Source organism: Numenius arquata, chromosome 11 (genome assembly GCF_964106895.1).
Source record: "Numenius arquata chromosome 11, bNumArq3.hap1.1, whole genome shotgun sequence".
NCBI lineage: Eukaryota > Metazoa > Chordata > Aves > Charadriiformes > Scolopacidae > Numenius > Numenius arquata.
Genome location: NC_133586.1, coordinates 18,955,768 through 18,967,274, shown reverse-complemented (window position 1 = coordinate 18,967,274; position 11,507 = coordinate 18,955,768). Strand labels below are relative to the sequence as shown.

The following is an 11,507-nucleotide window of genomic DNA, read 5'->3' as shown; positions in this document are numbered from 1 at the left end:
TTCCAAGTTGGAGCAGTGCAACAGAGCTCAAAGTTCTCTCCTACCCTCCTGCCTTTTTTTTCCTGAGAATAAGCAGTCATTCTGCCCATCGTATTTCTTTCAATTAAATAATCTCCCTCTCTTCTATTCTTAAGCCAGTTCCAGCCTTCTTTAGGATCCTTTCATCAGCTTACCTAAACTGCCAATCAAGTGTCTGCTGAACCCTCTGATGGTGCTAGGAAATCCACTCTGCTGTTGAATTTTATCCTGGTTATCTGTGTGCAGAAGCTTGCTTTTCCGGGTAATTGGCTGAACTGAACGGTGGAGCTCATTTCACTCTAAGCGTGGGAAATGTAGATAATGAATTACCTGTTGTGTAATACATGTCATGATCTTGATAGCCTTTAAAATAATTTTCCGTCTCCATTCTTTCCTACAGTGTTGCAAGTCTGCTTGAATAAGTTATTGGCAGTCTTGTTCTTTATATGCGACTGGTGTGAAAGATGCATCTTTTTTTCCATTAATGTCTAAAGTGATCTTTGTATGTAGCAGGCCTCTAGTCCATTGTACTGCTTATCAGTAGTACCATGCTGGCCACAGCATTGTAACTACAGTGGAACAGTGAGCAGAAAAAAATCATAGAATGGTTAGAGTTGGAAGGGACCTTAAGTCATTAAGTTCCAACCCCCCTGCCACCTCCCACTAGACCAGGTTGCTCAAAGCCCCATCCAGCCTGGGCTTAAACACTTCCTGGGCTTAAACACCCACAACTTCCCTGGGCAACCTGTTCCAGTGCCTCAACACCCTCACACTAAAGAATTTCTTTCTGGTATCCAACCTAAATCTCCCCTCTTCCAATTTAAAATTGTTACCCATCGTTCTGTCACTACACTTCCTGACAAAGAGTCCCTCTCCGGCTCTCCTGTAGGCTCCCTTCAGATATTGGAAGGCTGCTATGAGGTCTCCCCGGAGCCTTCTCTTCTCCAGGCTGAACAACCCCAGCTCTCTCAGCCTGCCCTCATGGGAAAGGTGCTCCATCCATCTGATCAATCCAACTAGAAACGCTGTCATTAAAACAAGAGAAAACTGTAACTCTACAAACGAAAAACTTGAACAACAAATACCATTTGAATCTGGGTAATTCTGTAGGTCCCAAGACAAGGTAGTTGAAGCATTATGTTCTAGAAAAAATTGTTGAGGCTTTTTCTCAGCAATACTAGTACACCCTAAACTGAGTTTCAGTTTCTTATTGGCATTTTACGAGACTATTCAAAGTTTCCAGCTCTCACCAGGAATATTTCATAAATACTTTCTGGTGATATGTAATTTTTTACTTTCACTGGACAAAGACAACCTGCTACATTGCGTAAGCATATTGCTCCAGTTCATTGAATATTTGGCATTAAGTTTTGATTTGTTCCCAAGTAAAATCCATGGAGCTGCTATATATGTATAATGCTTTCTGTGATGTGTGTGTTCTCTATAGCCCCAAAACTTTGTTTCTTTGTGTTTTACCTGGATTCAGGTGTCATAACTCATCTGACTGTTTTAAGAGGTATACAACTGACCCACAGAAGAGAATATGCGTATCCAGTCTCCTTATCCTGTTGATCTGAATATGTACTGACTTTGTAATTGGATAGGGAATACTGAAAAAACTATTTGCCCTCAAAAGTAACCCTGTTCTTTAGGCTTTGTTGGCTGTAGGCGCTTAAATCAATGATGTTCACTTAAGTCAAAACTTCCAAATATTTTCATGGGGAAGGGCAATGATAGGAATTAATTTTGTCATCCAGCAGAGTTACCTTCAGGTATTCAGTCAAGCCAATCAAAGCTGGTAATTTGCTTTTCTTTGTGACCAGCTCCTTTTTATAGTAGAACTTGCTCAATGCCAGGAGTGCTCTCTTGTTAGTGATGGTTGTAGAAACTAAACTTGAACAGCAAAACAGTATATTTGGTTTTATGCTTCACGAGTAGAATAAAATCTAGGCAGAGCATTTCTGATGAATTGTTAGAATTACTTTTGATAAGTGAAGTAGGTGTATTTTGGAGAAGGCATCGTGTCTTTTTTATCTTTCAAGATAAAATCAGTACTAAACAATCTCATACACTAGCAGCAATGTAATCAAACAAGCTGATTGGGTAGGAAATAAGGAATGAGGCTGATCAGAAACTTATATTACTTACTGGTGAATATTTTTAGACAAACTCATGTTTGCAAGAATGGAACAAAATGTTTCCCATATGATGCCATTTAAACTTTAGAGAAGAGCAGTTCCAGAAAGGTTGTTTGCTGTTACTGGTAGGTTGCTTGAACACAGAAAATGCAAGAAAGACTTAATTCCCCTTTTCATTAGAGTGATTAGGTATTTTCTCCCAGCTTTATACATATTCATGCCTGGCAAGAGGGTTTCATTACACAGCTAGAGCATGAGGATTGCTCTTTGTGAAAGTTAGACTCTACCTTCATGTTAAAATGTGTCACAGAGAAAACAGAGCAGCTCATCTACTCCTGGGCATCAAATTGTTGTAGGGGAAAATATTTCTTTAACTGGTTAAAATGCCAGACTGGCTTTTACATAAATGGCATCCGAATCTTATTGGCCTTGGACACCATGCTTTATCTGAAGCACATTTCATGCTGGAAGCTGGATTTTGCACTATGGGGTCTTAAAACCTGGAATGCGTGCAGGCAAAAAAACCTTAAAAAGCATGCAGGGAAAAGAAATGTAACATCATGTAGACAAAACAATGACAATATGTTTGCAGATTTGAAATAGACATGAAGTAGATAGTGCCTGGAATTGACTGTATTTCCATTGTAAACAGGGAAAGGCATTTAAAGCCAAATACAGTCAGATCCCTGTATAGTCCCATGCTTATGACAGATTTTTTTTTTTTTTTGGTGACTTCAGTGGCAGTGGAATTGGGGACAGCATAACCTTGGATTTTGCATGACAAATGTCAGCTTCTCATCACAGGACCATGTAATATGCTAGAAAGAATGAATTCTTCAGTTCATACCTTTAGATTTTTTCCAGTTCATACCGCTGCCACACAAGGTACTTGAGACACTTTACATAAAGTCCTGAAGTGTCTAAAGAGCCCTGCCACTCCTGTGCTCTTGCTGCCAAGCAGCACTTGGGCATCTGCTCTTTCATTTGTTCATTTAAAGGAGCGTTGACGCTTCTCATACAGCTATAAAGGAATTTGCCTTTGATGAGGTAAAATATAAGCTACTATATGATAAAAAATAAGAGAATAAAGATAAAAATTTTCAGATTAGGTTTGCTGAACTTCTCTGCCTACTCTGTCCTGCCACACAACCGATGCAGAATGACTTGATTTAGGCCAGAAGCGGTGAGCAGACTGCTAACAGATATCTTTGACCTTTGTCAAAATGACCAGAAATGAATCAAAGTGCTATAAATTTCCTCATGATACCAATCTCTACTGAAAAAAACCCAACAAACTCAAAGTGCCTCTCAGTTGGTTGAAGGTTTTTTCAAGAAACTACAGCTGAATTGCTACTGCTTTCTTTAGGAAAATAAAACTGAACGAGATTTTTTTCTCAGAGAAGCCTGTGGAAATTTTGCATGTTTTAGGTAGTGTAATGCACAGAGGTATTTCTGTTTCTTTAAGGATGGCAAGCTGTTATGTCTGTCTCATCCATGCCTGTCTTCCACACCTCCCCCTTTCACAGCAGGGCCAGAAGTTCTTTTTTATCTTCCCACTCATCTTGGCTGGATGAGAGGGGCTTCACCTCCCCTGGTGCATATCATCCAAAGGCTGTCAGCTCCGAAGCACCTCCAGCCTTTACCCACTGTAAACCACTGACTCGAGTGAAAGGTTTCCCCTTGCGCTTCCAGGCACCTGACTCAGTCAGTGTCAGTGATGGAGATAGCAAAAACAGTTCTGAATTTGTGTGATTATTCCAGGTAGAGATGTCTTCCAACATAAATAGCTGCACTGGACAGGCCTTGCAGTTTTACAGGGTTATGATGTTCTCCTCCTGTTACAGAAATACGCTACGGTAGTTTGTGCGTGTGTACACAACATCCCTGTGCTCAGGAGCTTATAGAACTATACTTTTTTTTTTAAAATCAGTAATCAGAATGAAATAATTTGTAAACTAAACACTGAATTGAAAACTTACATCAGCTCAGTTAAACAAGAATGGAAAGCTTTCCAGGGATCTGGCAGGCTTGGTTTCCGGCAAGTTTTGGCTGATCCCAACTCGGTAACCTGCCCCAACCTCTTCCGTACCGCAGCCTGGGCCTCCCCGTAGAGGCGCTGCCGGCAGGTGGTGCCCGGGGCCCGTGGTGGCCGCCCCCCCCTCCTCCGCCCCCCGGCCCGGCTACCGCGGCCAGCCCGGCTGGGGAGGGACGGTGGGACATTGCCCGAGCCGGGTCGTTCTGCGGGGTGAAGTCAAGAAGGCAGTAGAAAAATAAAATCAGTGCAACACGGGAAGGAAAAATCCAGACTTCGTCGCGTGTTTTTCGGGTAGGACACTTCCTTTTGTCACCGCTTTTCCAGCCCCTGGCCCCATCCCAGAGTTTCACCTGTTACTTGGTACAAGAGTTGTAATGAAGCATAGCCACAAATTATAGCCCTTCCGCTTTAAAAGTGGTTTATTGCAGACACTTTTTTTTTTTTTTTTTTTTTTTTTTTAGCAACAGGAAGCCTTTTTGGCAGCGTATTTTAATTATGCTCCGAAGCTAATCAAGGAAAGAGAAACCATTTTGAACACAGGAAACTGAACAGCTAATCGTACATTTGAGTGCCTATTTCCATGGGGGATGTGCAAGTACTTAAGTGTTGCTGAACTCCCAGCGCATTAGCAATCTGCTAAATGGCTATAAAGTGCAGGCTTTATTAGGAAGGGGAGGATGCGAACCAACCCACGATAGGCACCTGCTCGCTCTTTGCAGGCACCAGAGGGAGAGAGGCAACTGAGATCAGGAGACTCTGCATCGCCCTCTGGAAAAACCCTAGCTCTTTTCAGTAACTGTAGAGGAAGCCTAAAGAGACCGAATGGAAATTAAGTACCTAAAACAGGGTAGCCACTTTATTTTACCACTGCCTGATGCTAGCTGTGGACTTGGTATACCTGAGGCTGATTCCCATGATTATGTATCTGAAGTACTTCTGTGAACTGTTACTGGAAGTAATAAGGTTCCCACTAAAAAGCTCCATTTCCTTAGTTTTTCTCCATTTTTAGAATCAATTATTTCCTCGGTATTAAAAGCAGAGGTGTATATATTGGGACAAAACTCACTCACTCACTCTTTGGAAGTTTCATAGTCATCATACTCATACATCAATGCATGATGTATAGTGCTGTATTGCCTGGTCTGAACGGATAACAGCTATGTGGTGCACGTTCTGCTTCCCAAAGGAGAGCATCCCCGAGGCTCCAATAGCTCCTCTTACCATGCTGCTTAAAAGTCTCATTAGCAGGGGAAAGCACCAACCCTCTCTGGAAGCACCTAAATTAGATTGGAGATTACTTGAGCCCCACCCACAGCAAGTAAATCCATTTAAAGTAACCTGCAAAAGCACTGACAACGGAAACGTTACTAGGACCTTTGGAGTGTCCTGAACCTTTTTACAAAGCATGGCAGAAAGAATTTTCTCTGATTGGAGTCACTAGAGGATTATTATGAAAGTGAAGCTTAACTGGTGTAAAACAAGCAGGAGAGAGGCAAGGCTCAGCCCCAGAACCTGTATGTTCCTAGCTAAATCTTTCAGCAGGTTCAAAACGTTCCCTGCCCCTGTAACCTACTTGATTTGTTTCCTCTGAGCACATCTTGCCTATTTCAAGCGCTCAGTAAACGTGAACTTTAGCTCTTTAGCGGGAAAGGAAAAGACAGGATATTTGCCTACTATCGCAGTGTTACAGGAATACAGCTGCAGTTGAGTATTTAGCCAACCTGTTTGGCAGGCCTTCCGGGCTTGGCGATTAAGGTTCCTAGTGCAACTTGCAGAATAATTGTAGGGGATTTGCAGGGGTCCATTCAAGTTCTGCTGCACTGCCAGAACCGTGGTGGGAAAGCTCACGGATCCCCCCTGGCTCTGTGCGGTGTCTGGTGAGCGTCACGCCTGCCTGTGCTTTTGACACACTCCAAGGTGAATTGCCAAAGCATTTTCTGCCTTGTCTTTTCTCCTCCCTGCATCTGCGTTCCTCTTTCTGCTGTTGCCCAGTTCCCTTGATAGGGCGCTGGGTCAGGGCTCGGCTCTCTCATGTTCTTTGTGGATAATGAGGAATGGGAGGGGGGGGAGGGGGGCACGCATCCAGACGCAGAAAAGCAGCGAAGTTCTTTTCAAACGAACTTGAAAAACCGCAATCCCCACTTCCTCCAGCTCTAATGCTGGATACTTGCCAGGATCCCCAGAAGAAAAGAAGCGCGGAGACAATCCTGCCTTTGTCCTGGGTTTGTTAGTTAATCTCCAAGTACCTCGGGACGCCTCTGCAAATAGATATGAATCAAAAAGAAACGGGAAGCGGGGGACGGAGGAGGGGCTGCTTAGGGTTCGGGTGGCTTCGGCCACCCCTGCGAGGGCAGCCCCGTCCCGGGCGCAGCCGCTGCTCCCTGGGGGCGTCCATCAAACGCAGCTTTTCCGCGAAAGGCTCGCTTAGCAGGTTCCTCCCTTGGCAAGGTGGCGCCCCCCCGGCCGGCAGCGCGGGTGGGAGGCGCCCGGCGCCGCTAGAAAAGGGGCGGCCCGGGGCGGGCGGCGGGGTGTCCGCCTGCAGCAGCCGAGGGTGCCCGGCGCCGGTCAGCAGCGAGCGAGGGCGGCGGGAGAGAACAGCTGGCTTCCGCTTCGACAAGGTACGTTCTCTGCTAAGCGAGAAATGCGGTGGGGTTTGTCAGAGGAGGGACGTTTTCCCCTGGTAGTGACTCGACAGTGTTTAATTTAGTGGTTAAGTTCTGTTCTTGTGGCGAAGTCCATTTGACTTTGCTAAGGTACTGTGCCGGGCAGAGGCTGTTTTGGACCTGTGGATTGACTGGGCTTGTGCCAGTCCAGCCTTGAGTGGCATCTTCTGTGCCTTGCTTGGCTGCAGTGTGTCCAAGAAGGATGTTCATGTACTTTTGCATCTCTGTGTCTGCAGGTGGATTTGTACTTCAAGCTCTTCCCCTTTGAGGAACTCCTGCCCAGCTGCAGCGATGTGGTTCTTTGAAAAGATCAGAACATCACATGAAACTGGAAACCTCTCTAGCTCCTCCTTCCTGGGGCTGCCGCCTGGCCAAAATCTGCCTGAAAAAGCGCGACTGGGAGCTGCTGCTTTTCCTAATGTGCTCACCCCTGACAGGATCCCTGAATTCTGCATTCCCCCCAGGCTGAGCAGCTCTGGCCCCGTTAAGGACACTGGCTCCCACCAGCACCGCAATTCAGAGGATGCAGTTCTTAATTCTTCTGACTACAGCTCTGGCTCTTCTTTGCCACATCTCATTCAGGTGGAAAGTGCTGAAGAGATCCCAGCCCTGGAGGAAGAAAGCACTAACTCGGACCCACAGTCCCAAGCAGCGCTCTCTCTGCCTCACTTTCCCAGAGCCCCCACTTCCTATGGCTTCTGCACTTTGCTGGAGAGTCCCCACACCAGGAGAAAGGAGTCCATCTTCCATGGTCACCCATGCGGTGCTTTGCCCAGCCTGGTGCTGTCTCGATCCAGAGCAAACACATTCAGCGGCAAAGGGAGCATGTCTAATCCCGTTGCTATCAGCTTTGCTTCTGTGAGGCTGCCTCCCAAGCATCTCTCCCTGCACCGGCAAGGCGCATGTGACAGCGATACTGCCTCCTCCAGCGATTCCTCTCCTTTCAGTTCTCCACTTCTCAACAGGTCACCTCCCAGATCCTGCTCCCTGATCAAAACACAAAGCCAGGAGGGGTTGCTCTGCCGAGCACTGAAAGCCAAGAACAAATCCAGCGTGGCCAGAAACAATTCCCTCTCTACAGAGGAGAGCAGCTCCACTGATAACAGTCCCAGTGCCATCAGGCGGGCCTCAGAAGGGCTGATTGCCACCCGTAGTTGTAGCGTGTCCTGCTCTCCCATCTTCCCCCTGGACCTGACCCGCAGCCGGGAGAGACTAGTGGGAGAGAGCACGGTGGTGATGGGCAAGGGAGGCATGTTGAGGCTGTCAGCTGAATACTGCTCAGAAAACGAAAGGCTGCGGATCCGCCTGATCAGTGCAGAGGGTTTATATGATGACTCTGTAGAGCCCAAAAACATAAACTGCTGTATCACCTTCTCCCTGGTGCCAGGGAAAGCACAGAAGCAGAGAAGCACTGTTATAAAGAGAAGCAGAAATCCCATCTTCAATGAGGACTTCTTTTTTGATGGCATTGCAGAAGAAGAGCTTTACAGCCTCTCTGTGAGAATGAAAGCAATGAACAAAGGGTGCAGTATGAAACGGGATTACACTTTAGGAGAACGGGAATTGTCTTTAATGAGTATGTTGTCAGTGTAATACTTCAAACATTCAAACAGACTAATTTTGTCTTCTGGAACTTTTCTACTAAATAAAGTTTTGCGTTGATTTTCTTTCTTTTCTTTTTTTTTTTTTTTTTTAAGGCTGCTTTAAAGCACTGTATTTTGGTATTACTCTCATGCTGTTGTGACTTATTTTGCTGCTTAACACTTCAAACTGAGGCATTTGCTCTTAAATTAAAAGGTGGCTGTGGAGCAGACCTTCTGCTTGTGGAACAGGAGAAGAGGGCAGAAGGTCTAGTTTGCCTTTAGGATATAGGATTAGGCAGTTACCAAGCCCAAGCTGTTCTTGTTTATGGCTTTCAGGGCATGGGAGGGTTGTTTTTGACTCGCTCTGGTCCCTGAGCAGGTACACAGCACGTGCACACCGTGGGTGCTGAACTCTGTTGCAGCTCCCAGGTACTACAGCAGTTAAATAGGCCATTTTGACAGCACTCATATTTACATAAGTGAATGTTTTAATGTGTCCTGTGTTCAGGGAGGGAGAGAGAGAGATATATATATAGTTTGTTTGGGAATCAGCCCCTCTTCTACAAGGAGGGTGGAGGATTTGGACTCCCAAAGCAGGTGTAAGCTCGTGTTGAGGATAACAAGATCAGCTTCTGAGCAGCAGTTGAAAGCCACTGCAGATGGGGCTCTCTTTCTCTCCACAGACCTACGCTGTCAACACAGTGGTGGCTCCTGCCTGGAGTCGCTGTGGAGAGGGTGAGTGCTTGGGCACACTTAGCATCCTCATTTACCCTTCCTGTGGCTGATCTCACAGCTGTCAGGATGAAGTTGCCAGGTGACTGTGTTTTGGTCAGGAACGTACCCTGGAGCTTTAACCCTCACCAGGTCAGCTATCACATCCTTTCTCCAACTGAAGCAGATAGGATAACGTATCAATACGGCAAGGGCAAAAGATAGTTTGGAATCTCTGGGTTAAATTCCTGCTTCAGCTCGTGACTTGCTGCATACCTTGTTCAAGTTGTTGCAATAAAACTAGGACAATCTTTCTCTGTCCTGTACCAGCAAATGGAGGGGGGCTCAGGCTCTTGCTTTAACACTACAAGAAACACAAAGGTGTAGAGCTCCTGCATGCTGGAGGCCACCTTCCTTTTTTTTTTTTTAATATATTTTTTTTTCTGTTGAGGTGGATGGGGGGGCTAGGTATACCAAATAAACTTGTAGAAACTGCGGCTGTGCAAGTAGGAGGAGACAGAAACTGTCTCCAAAGTCCAGGCCTGTTGCTGCCTCCCTTGATTAAGTTGCAGGCTTCATTATGTGAAAGGTAGATAAGCCTTAATGGAGGAGCAATCCACACAGGCGTGGGGCACAGAAAAGGAAGGTTTTCTTTTGTGTTCCCTGTGAGGCTGTACAAACAGGGCCCCCCTAGTGCCCAATCTGCAGCTTAAAAGCTCTTTCAAAAAGATCTCTAGCAGATCCTCCCCCTGCCCTGTTCTGGCAAGAGTTCATCCTCCTGCAAATCATGGGGCTGTTCAGGGGAGGTTCTGGTATTGCTTGGCCACTGAATCATTTGATTCTGTTTCAGACTTGAGTCCTGCAGGATGGATTTTTTTTTTTTTTAGCCCTTCTGATAGCAGAAAAAGCCCAAAGGATGATAACTGTGACCACCAGTGCTTGGAAATACCCACTGCTAATCCTTCATCCAGTTCACGTGAGGTGCTTCTAAAAACAGAAGTTGTACAAAGGACAACTTGCACAGGAGAATGGCTGGGTGTATTCCCAGAAGCTGATTAAAATCAAATGGAATAATAATCCGTTTGTGCTAAAGGAAAGAATTAAATGTACTGACACACTGCGCAGCTGCAGGTGATGCACCGACGCTTGTACCCTTGAATTTGGGCAACCTGACTCTAAGGGAAAACCTAAAGGAAGTGGGGAGAAGTGAAATTAAAAAATGTAACTTCAAGGAAGAATCAATAGCGCTGCAAAAAATTAAGCCTATTTAGTTGGTTATCGCATGGAGTCTCCCAAAGGAGGGCAGAGGCTCCCACTTCAGGCTCATTGCTCATCCGCATCACATTTTTAGTTCTTGGGACTTAAGGTCTCTTCACAAGTGTACTCCCATGGAGAAAGAGGCTGAGATACTACAGAAGAGAAGAGTTACATGCATCAGAGGGCCACGTACAGCTACGCTACAGTGGGGATCTGCCTGCCCTGTGGTAGGTGCTGTGCCAGGGCTGTACGGCAGGGACACAGAATGGCAGAACGGCTGAGGTGGGAAGGGGCCTCTGGAGACTGCTGAAAGCAGGGTCAGCTCCAGCAGGCTGCCCAGGACCACATCCAGTTGGGTTCAGAGCGTCTCCAAGGGTGGAGACTCCACAATCTGCTTGGGACCCCTACTCCAGTGTTTTACCACCCTAACAGTAAAAAAGTTTTTCTTTCTGCTTAAGTGGAATTTCCTGTATTTCAGTTTGTGCTTGTTGCTTCCTATACTCTCCCTGGATACCCCTGAGAAGAGTCTGGCTCCGTCATCTTCACTCCCTCCCATCAGATATTCATACACATCAATGAGATCTTCTCTTCTGCGGGCTGGTGGGCGTAGTGTAGTTACTGGCATAAAAGAGAAGCGTTTGTAAAGTTTCATCCTTTATCAGGCAGGGAAGGAGTTCAGTCCTGGGAGAAAGTTCTCCCTTCTGTGGCAGAAAAATAAGTTTCCAACTGGGCTCATCTAGAGTCCAGTATTTAAAAAAGTGAAGCCTGCATCTTTGGTTGGTTGAAAGAAAACTGAGCTGGTTTGAAAGGTCTTTAAACAATCACTTATTTCTGAGACAGTCTCCTTACAGAAGTTTGTTGATAGGCCTTCCTGCTAGAGGGTCGCTTGCTCCTTTGGCTGAAAACAGCAGAAAATATGCAGACCTGATTCAAAGGGAGAGTTTAAGCTTGGGATGGACAGCTGGACCTTCTTTGTGTGTTTCTCTGGTAAATAACGTAAGTTTAGATTTTTCTTGATAGTTTTCTTTTTTAATATAAGAATTTAGAATTAAGCACCTACTCAGCTACGTTGGTCAGACTCAGGACTAAGCATGACTATAGC

The 11,507-nt window shown here is 45.7% G+C and overlaps 1 protein-coding gene across 1 annotated transcript; it reads left to right on the top strand.

Annotated features, from left to right (window-relative positions):
- The first annotated feature begins 7,145 nt into the window (after nucleotides 1-7,145).
- Nucleotides 7,146-8,447, top strand: LOC141470479 (C2 calcium-dependent domain-containing protein 4C-like). Its single transcript, XM_074156524.1, has one exon. The coding sequence runs from the start codon at nucleotides 7,146-7,148 to the stop codon at nucleotides 8,445-8,447; it is 1,302 nt and encodes a 433-aa protein (XP_074012625.1).
- Nucleotides 8,448-11,507: the final 3,060 nt, after the last annotated feature.

Excerpts from the sequence above, each read along its gene's own strand:
- LOC141470479 (XM_074156524.1), top strand. The coding sequence starts at position 7,146 with ATGTGGTTCTTTGAAAAGATCAGAACATCACATGAAACTGGAAACCTC.